Below are 25,848 nucleotides of genomic sequence, written 5' to 3' on the forward strand. Positions count from 1 at the left end.
AAATACTAATGGGCTCACCCTTACTATTTTTTGGCTTATGAACACTCATCAAATCTTGTCCTAAATCGAGGAAATCAAGTAGAGAGTGTTGACAACTTTGCTCAAGAAGTCGAACCCTCCTTTGGTATCAATTATTGGATTTAGGGTTGCGGGAATGCAAGTTAATGGCTTAGAGAATAAGAAGCTTTGAGAGAGCACAACTCAAAGTGTATTGAGAAGTATTAGTAGAGAAAATTTAAGTATGCCTTAAAAATAAATATGTCTTCTTCTAAGGTCGGGGAAAAAAACCTCTTACAAAAGGAAAAAGCGGTGTTTTAGTGGTCCTAAATATGTTCACAAACATCACTACCAAAATATAATATGGTGAGATCAAAAGCTAGTTAGTGATATTAAAAAGACACAGAGAGCTGAAATTATTAATCAATGGAGGCGCTCTCCGGGTAGGCCTTCGAACTAATTTACACTCTTGGGTTTGGAAGGCTCCATATCCCCCTTGGTCCCGAGCCCTGTAGCGTCCGAGTCACCTTTGGGACGAATAGGGTTCAGGGATTGCGTGCGCGGATGAAAACCAGGAGGTATGCATCCGGTTGTACTTAACGTTTCAGTTTGGATTTGTATGGCTTATCGCATTTTCGGGGCTTCATATGACAACCTATAACGGTAATAGATGTCCTCCTCCTCCTCCTCCTCCTCCTTCTCATCAAATGTATCGCTGTCGTTGTGGTGCATACGGCATACCAGCTTACAGTGGGTCAAGCCAAATGCGGCCATCTGAAGTAATCCCCCCCTGAACTCTTGCGGCATGGTTGGAGTGTTCCTTGTACAGTTTCTAGTCCTCAGAATGACAGTTGCAGTATATACGTTTCCATTCGTGAGCCTCTTGCTCATTACTTTAGTCTTACGTTTGGTTGCATCAATCTGGTGATTTCCATATTTTAGCTCAGATTTAAGTGTGTTATGTCAAGCTTTTCTTGTTCAATGGAATTTGTGAATCAATAGTGTCACAAACTTTCTTTGAAGGATACGGATGGAGCTCTAAGGAGTGGGGATTGTCCAATTGTCACCGTCTCTTGTGGGAGCGGATTGAGGGAGAATCCCCGGAGAATAAAACTTGAGTGGAGTTAAGCCTCCAATGTTGATGTTGATGCAATAGAGTGGAGTTGAGGGTGATGAAAATGCAAGCGGTTGGGAGTCCACTAGGGGCAGGTGATAGAAACTAGATGAAGAAGGAAAGTGTTGAAGTAGGGGAGCTAGGTGATCCCCCTGCACCATCATGCACGATTAGTGATTGAAGTTGGTTAACCATGGAGCAGCCACATCATGGATGACAACTATTGCTGATATTATAGGAGCCACTTGCTAGAACAATAAGCCACTAATATGACCATGAATATCGGAGGTGGGGTCAAAGATAAAAGCATTTCTAGTATGCTAGGTGTGCCAAAGTCCAATACAACACAAGAAATGAAGCAGATGAGAATATTGGAGATGAGGAAGTCGTAATTGGCTATGTTTTCAACGTCAAGGGGGCTATCCGTGAAGTATTGTATTCTATAAGGCAAGAAAAGGATATTTATTGAGATGGACACAGATTTTGAGGTTGTGAGGAATCATAAGATCCATGTTCTAGCTTTGCTTCCCTAGGATCAAAAGCTAGATGGTGGGAGCAAGTTCAACATTTGGAAGTTGATGTGGCAGAGGCCATCGTGAAGTCTTATGATTTTATGGAGACGGTGATCGAGAATATTAACTATCTAGCATCAAGGATCCCAACTCTCTTTCTACATCTGAGAAAATTGAACGCATAGCATCCTAGCTGGAGGAGCTAGAAAGAAGCTATCATTGTGATAGCATCAAGAGATTTCGCAAGATCCACCTTGGGAGGTGAAGCCCCTATGTTGGTAGAAGAGCAAGTCTCCAAGAAACATGATGTTAGAAGAGCAAAACATGTAGCGAAATGATGAAAGACACAAGATCGATAAAACAGACAATACACAAGATGTAATCGGGAATAGGAATCCACTATGACAAGAGTAAATGATTGAGCTCTGGCTCACACACTCCACAAGCTACCTCTCTCCACACCAAGAACTTGCAAGTACAAGTGTGATAATGAACTATGGCCATAGTTTCTCCTTTTATAGACAAAAATGAAGGAGTTATTCTACCATAAAGTAGGTAGGCTAATTACCAAACAAAGAATAAAGAGAGTGTCCATAAATAAGGGCCAAGGCCATGGGCGCTTGTGAACCTGTGACATGACCACTTCTAACACCCTCTCTTAGAGCATAGTTGAACAAGTAATGAATAAGAACACCAAGGATGCACCATGGATACTCTAGCAATGTGCACTCCGCTGGATGCACCTTGGTAAGAAAGCATCCTGAAGAAGTCCAAATGCTATAATTCCTCTTTGAAAGCAAAGTAGTAAAGCTAGCCACCTTGTACCTCCTGTAGCCACATAAGCTTCATGGATAGCTCGCTGTGACACTAAGATTCCATCACTAGAGCATAAGCATGCCCTTTGGGTCCCCTAATGCGAGACCACATGTACACATCATGTCACTCGTCCGAGCATGAACTTGGCGCTGGACACACTACTCCAAGGTTTGGTTTGCCAGAAATGTGAACTTGACGACACACATAAAATCCACCAACAATGAAACAAGATCACCATGCCCTCTCTCCACCTATACACTTGCCCCTTTCGACTAGAAGCATGTGAGGGCGTGTAGCATAGAGCTGAGAAGAACCATTGACTTGAGCCATTGGTAGGCCTTGAGTGAACCAAGATGATATAGACATGGTCTGGTGCTCCACCAAGCATGACCATGATATTTACCACACAGTAGCAACAAATTTATTGTAACTTCATGATCTTTAAATGTGACACTACGCCTCACCATTCTGTCTTCAGCTTCATATGCATGACCACTATTGTGTTGCATCATGATAGAAGTAGAGATTCCTCCAAAGACTGGAGTAATCCAACACGCTCGCTGAAAAGCATTGATTAGCATTGCAACATTGAACCGCAACTTCATGATATATGTTACAAGAATGAATCTTGCAATCACAAGGGTATTGATCAACACGATCATAATGAAGTGAAATGAGAAAGAAGAGTACTTGCACATTACCTCAGTTGGGATAGAGTAGCAAACGGAGTGTGAACTCTCCAAATCTCAAGCACAATGTACACACGTAAGAAATGCAAGGCAAACTGAGCACACAAGCATGTGTGAACCGCGTCTAAATGAACTCTAGAGAATTCTATAAGAATCAAACATGCAAAAACGCAACACATAGGAACAACCAACAAGATGCTCATTGGTTGGACGTAAAACCAACCCAATGAGTAGATGCAAGGCTTGTGTAGCAGCATATTCGATGGTTGAACATAGCACAGGCCATCACGATTGTCAGCAGAGAACTGAGGCCATACAAGAAAGAAGGTCCACTTCGTGGATCATCACAGTGATAGTCCGTAAATGTAACAAATGTCGCACCAGGTAGGGTAATGGCAACATGCAAGTAAGATCACTTACACACAATGGCAATACAACAGCTTCCAATCATGAATACAACAGATTGAACAATGGCAACGAAATGTGAAAATGCTAGTCTATCACCTATTCTCAAAAGTAGGAAGCATGAGTAAGCTCATTCAATCAGCCAAATATCCTACATACAACCTAAACATGTGATACCATGTAGATAAGCAAAACATGCAGCGGAATAATGAAAGACACAAGATCAATGAAAGAGACAATACACAAATTGCAACCAGGAATAGAAATCCATTGTGACAAGAGTACAATGGTTGAGCATTGGCTCACATATTCCACAAGTTCCCTCTCTCCACACCAAGAACTTGCAAGTACAAGTGTGATAATGGACTGGGGCCACAGTTCCTTCTTTTATAGACAAAAACAAAGGAGTTGTTCTACCACAAAATAGGGTGGTCAATTTCCAAATAAAAAATAAAGAGGGTGCCCATAAATAAGGCCGTGGGTGCTTGTGAACTTGTGATATGACCACATCTAAGAGATGAAAACACAAAAGAATGGTGAACTTCCCATGTCTCTAGTCCAAATAGGACTACTGTAAATGTACTTGTTAGCCCTAGATTGAAATATAAACCTTTGCAAAAGAGATGAGAATTCAAAAAAACAGAGATCAGTAGTAGTGAGATGTTGCAAAGCAAAATAAAGCAAAATTATAGCTAACTAAAAAAAAAACACCAAAATTCTTTGCAATTTCTCCAAAATCTCACAAGTGGGAGATAATAAACTTAAATTACACTGTTGACAACACCAAGATTGCTTCAATAATGTCCCCAAAGTGCATTTCACACATAAATTTTGCCAAAATTCACAAATTTCAGTAAAAGCCCTAAAATTTCACAGACCAATCTGCCCCAATTGCATTAATATATGTTCTCGAGAGCATAAAATGGGCAAATTTAGCAAAATTTTGCAAAAGCCCCTAATTTCTCGGGTCCAAATGTGCACCAATGTCAGTAAATTTGGCTCAGCTAAGCAAAATTTCACTGAAACATGAAAAACCCTAACATTTTCAAAGCCAATGTGCACAATTTCTGCAATTTCCGAGTCCAATGTCACTATTATACATGAACAACATCGAATTTGGGAAAGGTCCCAAAGTTTAGGCACAAATCTGTAGACTGTGCTTGCACACACGAACCACACGTAGCTTCTAGGTCCTAGCTGAGGAAAGCCAATCTTTGCCAACATGTGGTGAAGCCAAACTGCCTCCATAGCTGCAGAACATAAAGCACGATGCTCTGCCTTTGTAGAAGAAAGGGCCACAATAGGTTGCTTCTTGTTGCTCCACGAGATCACTCTTGATCAAAAGGAGAAGGCATAACTTGTAGTGGACTAGTGTGAATCCACATCACTTACCTAGTCAGAATTACTCCAACTAGAGAGAGTAATTGCCTCTCCATACATGATCTTGTAGGATTGAGTCCCTTGTAAATAACGAAAGGATGCACAAGGCCGCGCTTCAAAGCTCCTGAGTGGGAGTTTGCATGAAAGAAGACAAAAGAGTCACAATAAAAGAAATATCCGGCCGACTGTCAGGCCAAATGAGGGAGCTAACAAGACACCTGTAACGAGTGGCATGTGTAAGGGGAACTCTTGCTGCCAAAAGCTTGGACTTTGGGTCCATGGGCCATAAAATAGACCGACAATTGGCCATACCAATCTTTGAGAGAAGCTCAGAAATGCACTTGTGTTGTGAAGCAAAAATGCCTTGTGCCGTTTGATAAATTTCCAATCCAAGGAAGAAGTGAAGGATTCCTAGATCCATCATGTTAAACGCATGTCACAAAATCTCCCAAGTATGATCAACCTTTTGAGGATGGCTCGCAATGATGAGAATTCACATACAAGATAAGCAAGACTCACACGACACCCTCAACCTGGAAGTATAGGTTGGGGTCATGAGCTAATCGATGGAAACCACTTTGGAGAAAGAATCGATCAATCCTTTGGTATCAAGCTCTGGGAGCTTGCTTCAGGCCATAGAGGGCCTTCCGCAATCGGTAGACATGGTCCTCCTTCCCTTATACAAGAAAACTAGGAGGCTGTGAAACATATATCTCCTCCTCAAGGACACCATTTAAGAAGGCAAACTTTACGTCCATTTGATAAACATGCTAGTGGTGGTGGGTTGCAAGAGCCAAAATAACCCGAATAGTAGACATCCAAGCCATAGGTGCGAAAGTCTCAAAACAGTCCAATCTTGCCCTTTGAGCAAAACCCTTGGTAACAAGCCTAGCTTTGTACTTGTCCAAAGAACCATCTGCAAGGTACTTGGTCTTATAGACCCATTTTACACCTATCACCTTCCGCTTCGAGGGATGCGGAACCAACTCCCAAGTTTGGTTATGCTCGATGGAATTGAGCTCCTCTTGCATAGCTTGATGCCAAATATCCTATGCAAGAGCCTCCTTAACTATAGTAGGTTCACTATCATGAATTTGTGATATAAGAGCATAGTCACACAAAGTGAACTATTCCGCTATGTCTTACTCTAAGCGAGCTGATTTGCGTGCACTTGTAGGAGAAGCAAGAAAGTGAGTAACACTTGAATCCTGCATGAGCAATTGATACCAATGAGGAATCTGAATAGGCTCATCCTGCTGTGAGGTAGATTGTGGAGGCTCTAATACCTGCTATGCACCTGTTTGAGGTAGGGACCTCCCCTCACCAAGGGAAGTTAAATCCTCCTTATCTGAAGAAGGCTTCCCCTTTGACGGTTAAGTATCTGTAGAAGCCTTTGGAGGGGAGGTTGAAGGGGTGGTAGTATGCGATGAAGTAGAAGAAGTACTCGCATCCATTTGTAGTGGTAGAAAAGCTGGAGTAGAGGAAGAAGAAGAAGGAGGGGGAGGAGCCGAAGATGAAGAAGGGGTGCGAAGAGGCAATCGAGAGGGGAGTAGAGGAATGGAGGGTTAGTCGATGGTGAAGAATCACCTGCAATAGAACCATCAAGTGGATCCTCCTTCCGTGTGGTCGGGTTGTTGAGTCGATAGCCCTTTGTGTTAGTGTTGTAGCCTACGAAGACAAATCCTTTGTGCCCTTAAGATATCTCATGATACCTTTCAGTGCTTCCCAAATCTTTATACTAGGATGTGCCATGTACTTGCTAACCACTCCCACTGCAAATGCTATGTTAGGACGTGTAGCAACCATAGCATACATCAAGCTACCCATAGCTGAAACATACGGGATCTTGTCCATTTTAGCCTTTTCATCAGTAGATGTAGGGCTGTCATCTGCATTGAGTTTCACAGATGGAGGCAATTGTACACCAATTGCTTTCCCCCACTCCATATTGAAACACTGCAAAATCTTGGATGCATACTCTTGCTGTAACAGATAAAGAAGACCTTTCAATATATACGCATGCCAAGAATATGATTTGCTTCACCAAGATCCTTCATATCAAAGCTGCTATGTAGGTTTTGCTTCAATGTGTCTAATGCATGAACATCCCTACCTCCAATTAGCACGTCATCCACATGCAAAAACAGTATAATAAGGCTGCCATCTACCGCCTTCTTGGTATACAAGTAGTGATCCACTTGACTTCTCTTAAATCCTTGAGATTACATGAATGTATCAAACTTATGATTCACGGAGTGCTTGTTTCAGCCCGTTCAAGCTTTTGTTGAGTTTACATACCATCTTTTCTTGCCCCTTGGCCACAAAACCTTCTGGTTGTTGCATATATATGTCCTCATGCAAATCACCATGTAAGAAAGCAATCTTTACATCCATTTGTATTGAGTTGAGTTGATTCCACATAGTTGCATGACCCATCGTCAATCCCCCATGGGATGGGGAATGTGGTGGGTGAGACACTCCCAAAGATTGGTGTCAAGAATACACTCTACCTTGCAAGACCAAAGTGAATAATTTGATCCATCTAGCCGGTCTTCTTCGGGTAAAGAAGGGAGAACAGGCACTTGCACTGATGATGCCATTATAGGCATCCTAATGCTAGAAGGACATTTGAAGATATGCTATGATTTGTGGAGAAAACATAGAATGTATGACCATGAGTAAAACACAGTAACTCAGACATGAATGAATCAATGTCATAGATGAATAGAAGAGTGTACAAAATGCTTAAGGGCAGAGGGGTGAGAGTAGGCATCCACCAGAGACAAATCTTGAGTGCTATGATCACTAGTTGGAGCTGAGAGAGTGCTGAATATGGAAGGGCAGCAGGCTTGTCATCAAAATACAACAGTCTGGAGGCTGAAATCTAGTAAATGCACTAGTGTACCATTGGAGGAAGGCTTGAAATTGATCACCCAACAGTGGAAACTGTTAGGCAGCAATAGAGGAGTCATCTGATGGAGGTGGCCAGCAAAAATGCAAAACTGCAAAACGCAGCAGTGTAAGCTGTTGCTAGGAGGTGGCAGCATGTTGTCCAGCAGTAAGAGATGAAAACACAGGTTGAGAAGGTGCCCGAGAGAGGAAAACAGCTGGTGATTGCTCCCGAGGGGCAGATACAGCCGCGTAGGAGGTCCAGGCAGCAGGGTGGCAGTTGTAATTAGGGGGCTAGGTGTTGTAGAGGGTCGAGCTATAGTCGATAAGGGCTAGGTAGCTGATGGTGGTGGCTGATGGCTGAAATTTGCATGTTAGAGTGAGAAACCTGTACAAAAGGATTGGTTGAATGGTAGGTAGCTTGTCTATTTATAGATGGAGAAGGATCCTTCTGTTAGAATTTGCCAATTTTATGGGCAGTGACCAATGTTTTAGTCTTTAATTCTTTTTCAGTTTTTAGTGTGAACACAACTAAAGTTATAAGTTGTGTCACCACTCTTAGAGTTAGAGTTAGAGTCAGTTAACTGTAGTTGAGTTAGAGCTAGGTCTATCTTAGACCTATCTTGGACCTTTCGTTCTCATTCTTTCAGTTTAGCAAGTACACTCTACTCTTTTGCTTCAGCACACTCTCATTGTCTCTTTTTTCTCTCCTCCATAGTTGGCTTTCATTTTCCAACATTTGGTATTAGAGCAAGGTTCTATGTGCGGATTCAGTTTAGCCACCTTTAGCTAGTGCTACCCCGCTTAAGGTCTTGTTGCTGTTAGAGCCAGTTGTCTACCCAAGGAAGAGAAGGATGAGCTGTTACTGTTTTCAGCCTGTGCGCAGCCCTATGTACAGTCCCATACGCAGCCGGTACGTAGCCTGAGGAGCTACTCTTTTGGAGCAGCTGCTACTGTTTTCAGCTTTGCTCCTTATTTTCTCATGTTTGTCTGCCATATTCTCAGCCTTGCCTGCGATTTTCTGCAAACGCTAAAAAGTGCGGAAAACCTAATTTTCAGATTTGGGGTTTTTTTGAAATTTTTGCAAATTTCCATCGATTTCGGCCATCTCTTTTTGAATCTCAGCTTGTGCCACCCAAAATTTGACCCAATTTGCAATCCCACTTGCGAATCTTCATTGGAAACGCTGACATTGCACAATTTCATTGACATTTGTGCAAGAAATTTGGGGCTTTTTGTCCTAGAGGCTCCGACGTGCATCACAAGGCAGATTCCAACTATTGTTCATTGTTGGCACGCACCCCGAGGTAACATTGTTGCGGAAGTTGTAAGGTACAAATTTCTTCAATTTCTTTGAAATTTTAGAAAGAAATTTGGAGATTTTGCCCGACATGCATTCCACGGTAACAAACATGTAGTATTGCAGCATTTCATTGTTGTTACAGTCAGATTGAGTAAAAAATTTGGAGGAAATTTAGTAAATTTTGGTAAGAATTGGCATTAAGTTGCCGTAATTTGTACTTTTGAGGACATGTATTACGAGGCAGGTGTGGTACAGTGGAGCATTGTTGTTATTTCTTGGCTAAGTGCTGATTTGGGTCAAATTGGACACACTTTTGGCATTTGTGTGACAATTTGATACTTGTTGTGTAATCTTGAGGGGATTTTTGGTACTTTGAGAAGTACAATCTATACTTCAGTAGAGAAGTATTCAGTTGGAGATTTTTATCTATATTGATAGTATGGCATGTCAGGGGACTAATGATCAGAGCAACATCCTTGGTATCCTTACTTAGGAGGACAAACTTAATGGATGGTTCGCAACCTTCTTGTAGCGAAGGACTTGTGGGACTATCTTACAAGTGATTTGCAGTGACCAAGAGGTCTTGCACCTCAAACACCTCAGTATAACGCTAGGCGATAGGCTGTTGGTGTTGCTGTCCCTACTCCCTCTCCTATTGAGGATCAGAGGCGATGGGACTCACAAGATGCACAAGCACTTTCTTTGATTGCCTAGCACTAAAACAAAGAGCCATTAAAGGCACCTGCACTAGACAAACACATGGCCCTCTTGGCCTAATGAAATTAACATGAGTAGTTGCTCAATGTGGATGAAATCATTTAGGATGTTGATTTGGTAAACATCACACTGAAGTCTCTTTCTAGAGTTGTATCTTGGTTTCCACAGCTCTTTGATGTTGTCTTTGGGGGAAGGGAGGCAAGCAATCCCTTACATTTGTGGAGTTGGAAGGCCTTTTGGAGCCCCAAGAGGAACACCAAGGAAAAGGGAATTCTCTTGCAAGAAAATCTATCTTGTAATATCAACAAGCTTGTTTATTATGTTTTGTATGATCACAATGAAGAAAAGAACACCAGGCACAACAAATCTTCATACAGCATCATGTAGATCTCCCACGGATTTGATAGAATCAACCATATTCTTCAATATCTTCATAAAATCCATCAATAGAACAAAGAAAGCAAAGGAATACACCATCTTTGAATGGAAATACGTCACATAGTATTCATCTTTAATATCTTCATAGTCTTCTCTCTCAATCTCTCATATACAATCACTCTGTTTCAGTAGAATTGGCTATCTCTGACTCTCTCTCTCTCTCTTCATCAATAATACATCATATCCTTACTATAATCTCCCAAAAATCACTCTCAATAATTCCTCTTAGGTCGTGGATACCCCTCCCAAGAGGTATGTCTGATATGAAGAGTCACCAGAGCCACTACAGTGTCCTTTCATAGCTCACTACTGTCACTTCACTCCAGTCTTCACTTGAGTCTTCAACAGCTACTTCTTTCACTTCTTTCAGCTCTTTTACACTTGTATTCACCTCTTTTCAAGGCTAGAAAACTTTCCCAAACTACACTCTCATCCATCAGAACACATACAGAAGCATATAGAACAGTCACAGAACAGTACCAGAACAGCTACAGTACAGAACAGAACAGAACAGAAAAGAAACAGAAGCTCTACAGAAGACCTACAGAAGGTTACAGAAGGTCATCAAAACCTCATAACTCATACTCAAACCATTCCAAACTCTCACAAACCATTCAATAAACTTTCACAAGATCTCAATCTTTATCAATCAATACTCCATCCCTCCTTACAGAAGGCAATCAGAACAAAACAGAAGGTATACAGAACCAATCAGAACCTATCAGAACATCACAGAACCATAATAAACATCACGAACTTCCAAAACACAATCAATATCATCCAAAACACTCTCAAACCACTTCCAAACCAATCAATCATCTCATAAAATCAACCATTCAGCTCTCAAAAACAACAAAAATCAGCAAAAAAACAAGTCATTTCAACACTCAACATATCCCCACACTTAATAAGGAAGCGTCCTCGCGACCCAGGAAAAAGGGAATACAAGTGCATTTAAAATCGCAACTTTGATCTTCAATATCTCTTTAAAAAGAATCCATCCACCACGACCTCAACTTATCACCTGTATTTGATATAAAAATACAACGAAAGGAAAACGCTTTATACAGTAACACTTCTTATCAAACTAAAAAATCACAACAAATTTATAAAGGATATAAGAGTTTTCTTCTTCGTCATCTGCATTAGCTTCAACTCTTCAACCACGACCTCATCACCACAATTCTCCAAAATGTAGCTCGCACGAAATCCAATCCAATAGGAAACCACTGCGTTCGTATTACATAAATGAACTCACAACACAAACACTAATACAACACAACCATCTGATGACTCCTCCAAAAAGAGAGATTTTCATTAAAAAGCATCCACCATACATTGGAAAGGTATCAATGAAAATGATCCCTCTTAAAAGATTGATGATTTCGGAAACGATCCATAGACAAGGATTCATCTACAAAGGTTTTGGGAGGATTTTGAAAAAACTGAAGACATCACATCCTTTCCAACAGGACCAGGTATCTGCCAGGTAAACAAAGGGCATGAAAATACAATATATCCAGCTGCTGGGAATCAATGCTCACATTGATATTCATGCACAACTTTGGAATAGGCTTGGAATCATTATGAGAGTGCCTATGCATATACGCCAAGTACCAAGCAAAGTGAGCAGTTAATCTCACTGAAGGATCTGCAGACTGTGAATATTGCTGAGCAAAATGAATATAGTTTTGATAAGCTTGACTGGCAGCTGTCCATTCTCCTGGAATTACGGGCCAATTGATCTGAGGTCCTGTAAGGGAATCATTCGAGCTCCATCCCCTTCTTCTGGAAATCTGATGATCAAACCCATCATAATCACTAACCAACCGAGGTGGTTGAGATATAGAAGTGTTAGGTGAGGGTAGTGGAATAAGGAAAAGTGGATGAAGTGAGGGATAGGCAAAATCATAAAAGGAAGAAAAGTTTAAAGGAGTGGCAGAAATTTGTAGGGAATCACTAAGGAAGGGTGTTAACTGATAAATAGGAAATGTGGAGGGTACATGAATGGATGGAGAAGGACAGGGTGGAGAAGGGGAAAATACTCTATCCTCAATAAAGGAACAGTATGTAAAAATGGGAATTTGAGGGAAAGATGAAGGGTGGAAAAGAAGGGGTAAAATAGTTGTGGAATAAGATTGACAAAGGGAAAGATATAGATCATATCGGTGAGCCATTTGTTGGTAATATAGGAGGGTAGGAACAGAAGGTCCTAAGATAGATAGGCATCAAAGAAGGTAGAATCAAACGGATTATGTTTTGAAAGATAAGCTAAGAGATCCACCCTCAGTTGATTAGTACTCTGGGCATAAGTAGGAGGTGTGTTTTGTCTTTGATTCAGGACCACAGAATCAATCATGGTATGCCAAGAATTATCATGACAATCAGCCACTTTGGAGGAGTAACTCCGGAATATGTCAGCTATGCGCAACTCCAAATGGTTGACATACAAAACAGCTTGTAGAACCACATCCCCCACATACCATGCCATATCCACCTCATCTGGAATTAACAAGTCGCCTCGTAGATACATGTATGACATCGACATGGTATCTGGCATGACAGAATCTTCAAACACCATCCTTACTACCTCTGTCAGCAACTCAGTAGACCAAGGCCCACTCCATCCATCCTCTGGAAGAGGTAAATCCATCGTGGAAAGCTTCATATAGAAGGCAAACTTCTGTAATTGGTAGTGGATAAAGAAAGAATGGTCTGGTGGAACATATTCCTGAAACTGCTCAAATGTAGACCATAACAAGTGGTGGAATTATATGTGGGTTGGGGATGGTTTTAAAATGTGGTTTGGTTAATTGATGTTAGGAAGTGTGGTTAGTGGAGTTACGTGTGTTTTTTTTTTTTGGATTTGTGTGTGAATAAATGCAATGTGGTTAGGTATGCAATTTGTTTTTGGTTTTTTTTAAAGAAAGAATAATTAAAGATGGATAGGGGATGAAGTCAAAAGAAATTATCAGCCAGGTAGAAAATATCGACAATTTAAGGTATAAAAATAAAATTGGGATTTTTATGGTAAAGTTGTGTGTGCGTGGGGTCTGTTGTGTATTCTTTTGTTTGGTTTGGTTTGTTTTTGGATTTGTTGTTGGTTTGTGTTATGTTGTGTTTTTTGTGTTTTTGTTTTTTTTTTTTGTTTTAAGTTAATTTGAAATAGGGGTATTGGATATAAAAATATTTTAAAGTGAAAAAGAGATGGAACAAGGTCAAGGGGGGTGGGTGGAAGGTGCTGGAATCTATCAAATTTTTTTTTGTATTTTTTACCAATTTTAAATGAATTTTCTACATTTTTAAGGTAATTTGAGAAGAAATAGGAAAATATGGAATTTTCTGTAATTTTGGGGGTTGAAATTTCCAGCTGAAAAATTTCCAAAAATTTGCAGAAAGTGAAGGGAATTTTTAGAAATTTTTTGAAATTTTATTGAGTGGAAATTAATTTATAAATTAATTAAATCAGTTAAATCAGGAAAATCAGCTTAGGTTGGTAAGTAAGGTCAAAGTAAGTCAGCTAAGACATGGAAGTCAGGGTAAGTCATATAAGTCAAGCTAGGTTAGGTCAGGTTAGTCAAATGGAACTAGGTTAGTCTGGGTTAAGTCAGATAAGTAAATTAAAGTAAGTTAGTGGAGACTAACCTAAATGGGGTTAGTGGAACTTAGGTTGGGTTAGACTAACCTAGGGTGGGTTAACTAACTAGGGAGTGGGGGTTAACTAAGGTGGGTTAGACTAACCTAGGATCGGTTAGGTTAACTAAAGTTGGGTTAAACTAACCTAGGGTGGGTTAACTAACTAAATAGGATTAGTGTGATTAATAAAAATTAATTAAGGCAAAGAAGGTTAGTAGAACTAACCTGCAGTTAGTGGAAAAGAGGAGGAGGAGGAGGAGAAGGAGGTAGAGGGTGGAAGGAGGAGGAGGAAGAGGGTGGAAGGGCGGTGACGGCGGCGGAGCGGACGGAGTCGGCAACGCTGGCGGCAGCGACGAGGGGGCGGCCGGGGGCAGCGATGACGAGGCGGCTGACTGGCGGAGGGCTCGGGTGGCCGACGACTGGCGGGGCGACCGTAGGGCCACTGGGCGCTGTTGCGGGCCACAAGGCGAGGAGGCGGCGGCTCTGCGACGGAACTGACGTGGCAGCGCTGCAGGGCTGGTCGAGGCGGCGCAACGGGCGGCTGGAGCAGACGACCAGGACAAGGACGGGCTGGCGCAGGCGAAGGAGCAGGGCGGCGGGTCTACGGCTACCAGGAGGCGGACGAGGGGAAGAGGGAGAGGAAGGAGGGGAAGGAGAGGGGAGGGAGGAGGAGAGGAGGAGAAGAGGAGGAGGGAGTAGGACGTGGAGATGGAGGTAGGGAGGTAGGGAGAGGGGGCACGCAGAAGGAGTGGGAGAGGGAGAGAGGGGAGGGGAGGCAGTTGGGATGGGGAGGGGTCCGGGAGAGAGAAGGTGGGAATGGGGAAGGGTTAATGGGCAGGGGCCCATGCAAGGGGGCAGAGGAAAGGGCAGGGCCCATGAGGGGTGCCCATAGGGGAATGGGGAAGGGTTAATGGGCAGGGGCCTATGCAAAGGGCGTACCCCCTCGTTCCGCGCGCGTGCGCGGGGCGAGGGTAAAAAAATTTGCCGCGACGGGATCGGAATAGCACCGAGAGGGTGATACGGGCCACGCGGATGCGACCGGGGCGCGTTAAGACGCGTAAAATCGAAGACGGGCGCGTTTACGCGCGGGACGGGCGCGTAAAAACACATAAAAATAAAGAAAAATTAATAACTCTCAATCCGGACGTCAAAACGAAATGGCGTAAAAATAAAAAGTGGATAGGATGACAGGGGGAAGACAAGAAAAATATGCGACGGAGGTTCCGGGAGGGGTAAAGGGCGGTCACGTGCAAAAATCACAAAAAACGTATTTAAAATCGCAATTAAAAATTAATATCGGAAGATCCGTGCATCGGAACGAGGTGGAGGAAAAAGGAAAAATGTGCAGAAAGACGTGCCCGACAATCCTATCACATTAAAACATAGTTCCGACTGAGATAAGACACGTTCACATGGGAAAAACCCAAAAAACAAACCCGAAAATGAGATTGGAAATTAATATTGGACGAACCGTGCGCCGGAATGACATGCAGTAAGAAGGAAAAATCTCCGCAGGAAGGGGTGGCACAGGGTTGTCACGTTAAACCGCAGTTTCGGTGGAAGTAGGAGGGACCAGGGAGCCTTATGGTGCAGTGCACAGAAACAAATTATGCCTTGTGCATTGAGAGGCCCATCTCGTGCGTGCAACACTTCATTCACACTACTCACCTCTCATTTGATTTGAAGAGAAAAGACTGGTCTCTCGGTCCATCCTCTGTCTCACTCTCTGTTGATAGTTACAGAGGGCAACCCATACTCACGTCCCCATCCGGTTAGGATGAAAGCTCACGTCACTCGATTGTTTGTCGATGAAGATCGCGTCGTCAATTGTTGAAGAGGCGTACCCAGGGAGGTAGCCATCAAATCGAACGTTGTGTTGGATAGGACATGTCGTCTGCTAGAGGTCAGTGAGACACTTTGCAGAGAGACCCAGGACACAGCGTACCAAGGGAGGCAGCTTCGGAATTGGATCCTGGGGATATCAATTAATAAATCCACTTTCTGGACTGCTGGGTGTTGCCATCTTTTCCACAGCCAGCTTCCCGCCCAAGGGTGTGTGTCACCTTTTCTTGGAACGAGGCCTGCTATGACAGGGAATTGCTTCCTTTTCTCTCATAACATATTTGTTTGTTTTTAAAAAAAAAAATCTTTTTCTCCTACTCCTGAGGGTGTTTCCACTTTTTCTCGAAGAATAGGTCGGCATGACAGGGACCTAAGTCCTTTTCTCCCATGACCGATATATATATATATATATATATATATATATATATATATATATATATATATATATATATATATATATATATATATATATATTTCTCTTCGAATTAAACAAGGAAATGGTAGAAAGACCATGTATCAGAACCAACCTCGCCACTGTCGCTGGTGGAAAATAGAGGATAAGAGATCAAGGCTGGAAGGTAGGGTTGAGGGGACAGAGGGTTGTGTCCACCTCATCAGGAGTGGCTGAAGAACGGCTATCAGCAGTAGCATCATAAGAAGTACAGTGCTGCGCCAACGGGGGAAAGGATCAGGTGACCATGATTGTCAAGATCCCCAAGGAGGGAAGTACTTCTTTAGGCGATATCCATTGATCAGAAAGGGATCATCAGAGGCATCAACGGTCTGCACTTGGACAGAGCCATTAGGGTTGACGGCAAGTACCTTATATGGGCCCATCCACCTCTGTTGGAGCTTGCCAGGAAACTTGCCAAATCGTGAATCATAGGCTAGGACCAAATCACCTTCTTTGAACTCCTTGTGCTTGATGAAGCTGTCATGGTAAGCCTTGCGTCGAGCTTGCGTGGCTTCCATGCACTGTAGAGCCATCCTACGAGTTTCGTCCAAACATTCCAGGTGCAGGAGACGGCATTGCAGTGAATCATCGTCCCCCAAATGCTCTTTGATAGCCACTCTCAAAGAGGGTAATTCGAGTTCAACAGGGAAAACAGCTTCTGTACCATACACCAGCTGGAAGGGTGTCTGTCCTATTGCTGCCTTATGGGAGGTTCTGTACGCCTAGAGGGCCTCTGTAAGTCGATCATCCCAATCACGACGATGTGCGGCAATTGTTTTTGTCAGAATCGAGCAGAGGATGCGATTGGTGACTTCGACTTGGCCGTTGGCTCTGGGGTAATAAGAAGTGGACTTGCGATGGCGGATCCTATACAACTCTGTCAACTCTTTCATGATTTTGTTAAGAAAATGAGTACCTCTGTCACTTACCAGCTCTAGGGGACTACCAAAACGGGTGATGATATTCTCGTACATGAACAGGGCCACGCTGTTACCATCGTCCCGCTTTAGGGCTTTAGCTTCACACCACTTTGTGACATAATCCGTACATACGAGGATGTATCTGTTCTGCTTCCTTCTGGTAGGAGGATCGATCGGGCCTACGAAGTCGATGCCCCACTTCTCAAACGGCTTCAAAGGAAGAATAGGCTGCAGTGGCATGGCACTTATCTTGGTGGGTTTTTCCATTCTTTGACAAGCATCACATCTTTTACAGTAATCATAGGCATCCTTATGGATGGTAGGCCACCAATATCCTGCTAGCAGAGCCTTCCTGGCTGTAGCTTCTCCTGCAAAGTGACCTCCACATGGCTCGTCATAGCAAGCCTTCAGAACAATCCCAATCTCTTCTCTTGCAACACATCTTCTGAGCACTTCATCTTTGCCTTTTTTGTACAGTGCGCCGCCTAGCAGGGTGTAGGGGGCTGATTCTAGCATAAGCTTCTTCCTCTCCCGACTAGAAATGCCAGGAGGGTATTGTTGGGTTACTAGCAGATTGGCAATGTCTGCATACCAGGGAGTTACAGTTTCTACTAAGAATAGGGAAGCATCAGGGAGGTCTGAATCATCCTGCTCCTCGTCTGCAGTTTGTGGGATACGCGACAGATGATCAGCCAAAACATGGGAACGACCAGGCTTAGTAATCACCTCAAAGTAGAACTCCTGAAATAGGAGCCATCTTATCATTCGTCCTTTCACATCTGCTTTGTTCATCAGGAAGGACAGGGCCTCATGATCCACATAAAATTTAAAGTGGGTGGATAGGAGATAGTGGCGGAACTTCTCTAGGGCAAACACCATTGCCAAGCACTCCAGCTCTGTCACTGTGTAGTTCCGTTCCCTATCAGTGACTTTCCGGCTTGCATAATAGATCGGTTGATCCAGCTTCGAGGAGCCCTTCTGGCAAAGGACAGCACCTAAGCCTTCAATGGATGCATCAGTGTGTACATGAAACTCTTTCGTCCAATCAGGAGGTTGCAGAATGGGTGCCTCAATCAGACACTGCTTCAGAGTGTTGAAGGCTTTGTCACATTCTTCCGTCCAAGTAAACTCTACATCTTTCCTCAGAAGCTTGTGCAAGGAGGTTGCCTTTGTTGCAAAATGGGCTATGAACCTTCTGTAGTAACCCACATGGCCTAGGAATCTCCTCAACTGTTTGAGGTTGGTGGGTGCTGTCAGAGCTGTGATCTTTTCGATCTTTGCAGGGTCTGTTGATATCCCTTGTGCAGAGACAATGTGGCCCAACAGGACTCCAAAAGAGACTCCAAAAATGCATTTGTCGGGGTTGAGGGAAATCCCATACTCCCGGCATCGGTCAAAGCATTGTTCCAAATGTCCCCAGTGTTCACGGATCAAACTATAGACACAAAAGTCATCCAAATATACCTCAATGAAGTCGTGCAAATGATTTTGAAATGCGGCCATCATAACTCGCTAGAAAGTAGCAGGGGCATTGCAAAGCCCAAACGGCATCACTCGGTAAGCGTAGGTCCCCCATTTTGTGGTGAAGGTTGTTTTGGACTAGTCTTCTTCTGCTATTTGCACTTGGTTGTAACCACTGAATCCATCCAGAAGGGAATAAAGCTCATGTCTTGCCATTGTGTCCAACAGTTGGTCTGTGAAAGGGATAGGAAAGTGATCCTTCTTCGTCTTGGAATTGAGCTTTCGGAAATCCACACATATACGAAGCTTGCCATTCTTCTTGGGTACAACCACGATGGGTGAAACCCATCCACTATTTGCCACTGGATAGATGAACTCCGCTTCCAGAAGCTTCAGCAGCTCTGCTTTCACCAATGTGGAATAATTCGGGTTCATTCGCCTCTGTCGTTGCCGTACTGGCTTGGCATCAGGCTCCAAGTCAATATGATGCTGACATATTGTGGGATCAATCCCCTTTAGGTCTTTGTAGGACCATGCAAACACGTCCAAATTTTCTTTCAACAAGTTGTACAAGGTTGTTGCTATCCACCTTCAAGTGGCGTTCAATGCCTTCTGCATCCACAAAGGTTAACTGCCTTTCACCTTTTACTTCACGGATGAAGGTCCCACGGACTGCTTCTGGATACAGATCCGACTCCTTCAAGGGAGTGATGTCCTCTTCTGATGTTCCACTAGAACCAACTTCTTCTTTTGGTGGAGGCTTATGTTGCTCCTTGAGATGTTGAAATGGGATTAGAGCCGTTTCGGGTTTGGTTTCACGATTAGTTACCTCTTGGATTGAAGACTCATCTTCTGATGACACGTCTAGGAACGTCACATAACAGGGACCCTCTGATGCCTGTTGGGTTTGTGAGACTGGTGCTTGTTGGCACGGTGCATCATCATCATCTTTCTTTGGCAAGGATGGGTTAGGACGGCATGAGCCACTGCTGAAAGACGGCTTGTTCTTCTTAACCCATTTCTTATAAAGATTTTGCATATGAGGAGATCCATTTACCAGACCAAATGGTACCATCGCCATTCTGTCCCATAGCATGAGCTCGTCTGCTTCTGATGCTTCTGAAACTTCTTCTCCAAATGTATCCTCTTCGGGTGGAATAGACTCTTCTGGCTCACTTTCATAACCTTCTTCGTCCATATCATCTCCATCCTCTTCTGTCTCTGCTTTTGTCTTTGTCTCTGTCTCTGCTTCTATCTCTGTCTTTGTCTCTGTAGGAGCTCTGTAAGAGAAGAACAGGTTCTCTGTTTCCTCTTCTGCCTCTGTCTCTGGCTCTGCTATGGCCATGTAACAGGGAGAGCAGTACATCCATGCTTCTATCTCACTGTCAGAAGTGATTTCGGAAATAGTTCCTGTTTCCGGCAGGAAGTATTCACCCATTGATAATGGCTTTGCATCTTTTGGAAGTCGGCTTACAGTATTCACTGTTAAGGAACGTGCCACTGTTTTCTTGGGAAGGATCTGTTTGACAGCATCTTCATCCGCTGATGTCCCATCTGTAGCCTCATTAGGGGAGTCAGAAGATAATTCCAAGGAGGTGGATCCATGTCCTTTTTGAGAACTATATAGCTTCAGCACCACTTTGTTGGGTCCTCGTCCCAAGGTCAAAGTTCCTTTGAATCAATCCGTCCTTGCTCTGGCTTCAAAAAGCCATGGTCTGCCCAGTAACAGAGGGTAGGATGTACCATAAGAGTTTGGCTTCACCACCAAATAGGTTAGCCAATAATCTTTTCCAGCCACTGTAGTCTTCACATATGGGAGAATGCCCAAAGGCTTGATTCTGCTCTGATCCGCCAGTCTGATGAGCCATTGGGTGGGTTGCACACCTTGTAGGCCTAGATCCTTCATTGTCACATCCGTCATAATGTTCACTGATGAACCTCCATCAATCAGTGCATTGGCAATAAAGCAACCTTCTATCCACACGCCAATGTCTGGAGTACCCGGATCTAGGAAGGCGTTAGCCACATCCACTTCTTTTACAGGCTCTGGAGCTTTATTGGACTTTGTTGCTGTTGAGGGAGCAATCCTTAAGCCACGTCTTCTTGTCAGTATACTTTTGAACATTTTTCGGCAACTGGGAGACAACATCAACAATTGTCAGAATGTGAGATTTGGTCTAAAGGTATCTAGATCTCTGACAAGATCGTATTCCTTAATAGGATCCATTGGCTTCTCTAATCGGTTAGGGAATGGGGCAACACTCATTTTCATTTTCCCTCTTTCTTCCAATAGAGGAATCATGGGAACTTCTTCTGTCCCTTGTGGCACTTCCTCCTCTTCTATCTCCTGGACCTCTGGTCTTGTCTCTGGAACTGTCTCTGTAACTCTCTGTGGCACTGTAATGCTATGTACGGCACTGTCAGGCTCTGTTCTGTTCTGTTCTTCTGGTGGAAGATTGAACTTCACTGTTCTGGCAAGAGAATTATTTTCTTTCTGGATAGGTGGTTCCTTCTTCTTTGCACGTGTGATGGCAGCAACTTCCAATTCCACTAAATTGGAGGTAGGCTCTTGGGCCTTAGCCGGACTATCAGTAGCACTGTTCTTCACTGGGGCTGGACTTGGACAGTCTTTTGCAGTGTGGCCTTCTCCTTTGCATCGACTGCATAAGGGCTTGTAATCCACTGACCTTCTGGGATTTGGACAATTTGGTGAGATGTGTCTCTTTTCTCCACATCTGTAACACTCCACTTCTGATCTCTGACCACCGCCAGACTGTCTTCCTTTGTAACTTTGAGAAGGAAATCTTCTGGGTCCGAAATTAGGACCAAACTCTCTAGGCTTGGGTCCAATATCCTGTGTTGTCATTTTGGATTCCAGCAAGTTGAATCTTGCGTCTTCTTCCTTCCTTCTCCTATCATGCATCTCCTTCAGGGAGCAAATATCCTCTGTATGGTTTTTTCGCAAACAGTAGGAACAGAAGGCTCCAGGAATGGTTGGTTTTCGTGTACATTCAGTGGCTAAAGGGCCTGCTTGATGACACTTACCACACCAAGTATTTGACCGCATCACATCTCTTCCTGCTCGTGCAACGTTGGATATGCTAGCGGTATTCACTTTCAGCGTCTGTAGCTGCTCTGTAATCACATCCATCAACTCCTTTTTGATATTTGCAACTGAGTTGGATAAGTAATCCTTCAAGCTTTCTCCTCCTGAGGTACTGGCAGAAGGGTTTTGAGGAGTCTCTGTAATCACTGCATAAACAGGTTGGGCTGGTGCAGAGGGGTCTCTGCTCTGATTCTGATTCAGAGCTCTTGTTTGAACTGTTGGCTGTTGGCTCCAGTTGGTAGGGTTCCACTGTTGCTGCTGATTTGGCATTGAGGAAATTGGTTGGGACCATTGTTGTTGTGGTTGAACCATCATTTGAGGCATTGATTGTGGCCACTGTGGATTTGGTACACTGTACTGTGATACTGGGGGTATCTGTTGGTAGGCAAAACACAATCAATATCATCCAAAACACTCTCAAACCACTTCTAAACCAATCAATCATCTCATAAAATCAACCATTCAGCTCTCAAAAACAACAAAAATCAGCCAAAAAACAAGTCATTTCAACACTCAACACCTTTTGTTTGCAAGAGGAATAGACTCGGAAGAATCTTGCATTGCGTTTAGGAGTATGACTATGCTTTCTAAATTCAAAGGCAAAGGAAAAGTCGAGCAAAATACAAAAATTCAGCAAAAGGGTGATGTTGGACAGCTATCAAATAAGGCTGTCCAAGACATAGAAAAGTCTAAAAAGAAGGGGAAATGCCATTATTGTAAGAAGCCAGATCACTATATTGATAAATGCTGTAAGAGATTCGCCAAAGAGAAGAAAAATAACTCTGGTTTTACTATCCAAGAGACATCAGCCAGCAAATTTATTGATGGTGATGCTTCAATTAACTTTGTGGAGGACTATGCATTTTTGACTTGCTATTATGATTCTTCAATGGTTGATTCAGCATTTAATGTGCTGAAACACAACAAACACGGTATTTCGACAGCGGAGCTTCGAAGCTCATCACTTCTAGGAAGTGTTTGTTTTCCTCTTTGCATTAAGCCCTTGCTGCAAAGTGTGTTACATGTGCGAACAACAACAATTATGATATTTGTGGCATTGGGATAGTCACTATTAGTGCTGCAGATGGTTCTGACTTATGTTTTTAAATGTCTTGTTTGTGCCTGGCATTACAAAGAACTTGTTGTCTATCTTTGCTTTTAACAAGCATGGCTTTCAGGTCATCTTTGAGGATGACAAATGCATTGTCAGAGACAGGGAGATGGATTATGCACTCAGGATGTCTGGGACCCTATATAAGGGTTTGTTTTTGTTGGATACCTATGATGCACAATCTTATGATGCTCTGGTAGTTACTACTCTATCACCCGCTATGGACATATGAGTTTTGGGAGTTTGATGACCCTTTGATGCATTGCCTCTAGTGGAGACTCTACCTACTCATGTATGCAAGGGATGTATTTTGGGCAAGATGCACAGATTTGCCTGAAAAAAGGATGGTGCAATGTGCGTTGTTTGGAAATTGTAGCTTATTCGTGGTCCCATGAGGACACGTGCACCTGGAGGTCATCTTTACTTTGTTACATTTATTGATGACTACTCTGAGTATACATGGGTGTATGGGCTGAAAGAAAAATTTGATGTATTTATGCATTTTAAACATCTTGTTGCAAAGCTTGAGGTTGAAACTGGCTTGAAAGTGCAAACACTTCACATGGATAGAGGAAGGAAGTATATGTCTCGTGCTTTTGAGACATATTTGCTTGATCATGGCGTTATGCATCAAGCCACTATTAGAATGACTTCTCAGCAGAATGGTGTTGTTGAAAGGAAGAATCGCACTCTTATGGAGATGACTCGTTGTATGCTCAAAAGTAAGGGGCTTCCTCATAAATTTTGGTTAAAAGGCCTTCATTGTGTAAATCATGTGTTAAATTGTGCACCCTGTTGGGAATAAAGGGCCATTGTGCCTTTTATATGTGCACGGGTGTGAACACACCCTTAGCACATTGTACTTTCATACATATATCTATCTAAAACCTAAAGTGGTACACTCGTCATTGTACCGAAAAACGTGTTCACTCTCTACTCTGCTCACTCGCACTCTCTCTGTCTCTCTCATTGCGCGTAAGGTCTGTATGCCTCGATCTCCATGCCTAACCTTACCCTACAAACTGGTATCAGAGCTGGTAAGAGGCAGTCGACAGGAGCAACAGGCAGGTTGCAGGCAGGCTCGTGTGTTGCAGGAGTTCGACGAGTAGCAGTTGAGAGGCAGTCAACAGGAGCAACAAGCAGGACAGTCGACTGCAGCAGGCGATTGGATAGGTCAGTTGTGTGACGGTTAGGCGATAGCTGCACGTGAGTGGGTGACTGCACGGCGGGCATGGCGACCGGTGTGAACGGCGAACAGGCGGCATGACGGTCAGGCGACACGACTGCAGCGGGCGTTGACGGGCATGGCCAGCCGGCGGGGTTCCAGGCTCACGGCAACGCCTAGCGGGTCAACGGACCCGTCCCCGTCATAACTTTTTCAAAAAATTCATTTTTTTTTGAAAATTGCTTATACCCACTGACGGGGTTTCGCGTGCGTAAGCACAAGATCTCAAATTTGTGCAAAATCGGCTAAGAAATTTGGGGCTTTTCTCGAATCTGGGGATCTCAACACAAAATTGGACAATCTGACTTAGAAATTGCAAAGTCGGTGCACATTTGCCCGGGAATTTTGGGGCTTTTCATGTACATGCACAAATTGGGCTGAAATTGACCCAATTTCTCGACATTGAAGCACATTGGACCTTGTGCAATTTGGGGCTTTTGCGATTTGCACAAAATTTATGCAACATTTGGTCATTTTATGTACATGCAGGTTGAATTCCACGCAATTTGGACATCAACACTTGGTAAAATTTGGGGGTTTTGCTGAAATTACTTTATTTTGGCAAAACTAGACAGTCCTATGCATGACAAAGGAAATGCAGATGTGTGTTTGACGCTTTGAGCACAAAATTTTGGGGCTTTTGACCGTTTGTGTCGAATTTTATGCCCGTGGGTACATGCACAATAGAAATTGCAGCTGAAATTTTGGGATTTCTCATGTAATGTGATGCACATGCCCTTTGGAACAGCTGTAATCAGTTGGATAATGCTGTAGCACTTGGTTTGGTGCCTCTGAAAACTTAATTACAGATCTGAAATCTGTACTTTTGCGTGGTCATTTATTGCTGATTGGTACCTGTTTGTATCTTGGTCACTTGGGTGACAGTTTGGGCCTGCATTTTACTGGTTTTTTGGTCACATTTGGGCTGAAAACCATGGCTGGCAGCAATGACAGCAGTAATTTGACGCATATAAAGAAGCTTGAAGGCGCACATAATTTTGCAGTGTGGCAAAAACAATGCTACAATATCCTGTTACAAAAGAAGCAAGCAAAACCGATCAAAACTAAAGGGGCAAAGCCTGCGGACATGGATCAGGATGATTGGGATGAGTTGAATGAGCTTGCACGCTCATCCATAGAGCTATCGATTTTTGATGCCCTGCTCTTCAACATTGAAGGTTTGGATTTTGCATATGCTATATGGACTAGACTGGAAGAACTGTATGTACAGAAGAGTGCTGCAAGTAAAGTGTATTGGTTGAAAAAGCTTATGGATTTGAGTATGAAAGAAGGTACAGCAATGTCTACTCACTTGAGTGAGTTTAACTCCATTTTCAACCAGCTGGTTGCCTTGAAGTTCATGATTGATGAGGAATTTAAGGCTACTTTCTTGCTTTGCACTCTACCAGAGAGTTGGGATACATTCAGGACTGCTATGAGCAATTCTAATGTGATCTTTTTGTATGCTGATGTAGAGAGTGCTCTACTTATGGAAGAGATGAATCGGCAGAACAATGCATCCAGTAAGTCTTCCAGTGCTTTGCATACTAGGGGCAGATCACAGCAAAAGGGCAAATATGATGGCAAGGGACGCAGTAAATCACGTGGCAAAGATGTTGAATGCCATCATTGTGGCAAGAAGGGTCACTTTAAACGTGACTGCTACAAATGGAAGAAAGAGAAAGGAAAAGGCAAGAAGACAGATGACTGCAAGGAAGAGAAGAAAGACAATTAGCCTAAGAAGAGCAGTGTAAAAATTGAAGAGGTGAATGTAGTCACTCATGACAGTGACAGTGGGAGTGATATACTCTTTGTCTCTTCACATTTTGGTGC

The 25,848-nt window shown here is 43.2% G+C and overlaps 1 protein-coding gene across 4 annotated transcripts in view; it reads left to right on the top strand.

Annotated features, from left to right (window-relative positions):
- The first annotated feature begins 382 nt into the window (after positions 1-382).
- The window catches only part of LOC148012108 (uncharacterized), a 39,071-nt gene continuing 13,605 nt past the window's right edge, over positions 383-25,848 (top strand). Inside the window, exons 1-2 of one of the 4 annotated variants that reach the window (XM_087669497.1) lie at positions 383-575; positions 742-871. Coding sequence is in view for 2 of the 4 variants with exons in the window: in XM_087669498.1 (XP_087525624.1) it covers positions 645-660 (16 nt within the window). In the remaining 2 variants the exon portion in view is untranslated. The other 3 variants (XM_087669496.1, XM_087669498.1, XM_087669495.1) reach the window with 3 other exon arrangements.

This window comes from Lygodium microphyllum, chromosome 27 (assembly GCF_053477565.2).
Source record: "Lygodium microphyllum isolate KBCC chromosome 27, Lygodium_microphyllum_v1.1.10, whole genome shotgun sequence".
Classification (NCBI taxonomy): Eukaryota; Viridiplantae; Streptophyta; class Polypodiopsida; order Schizaeales; family Lygodiaceae; genus Lygodium; species Lygodium microphyllum.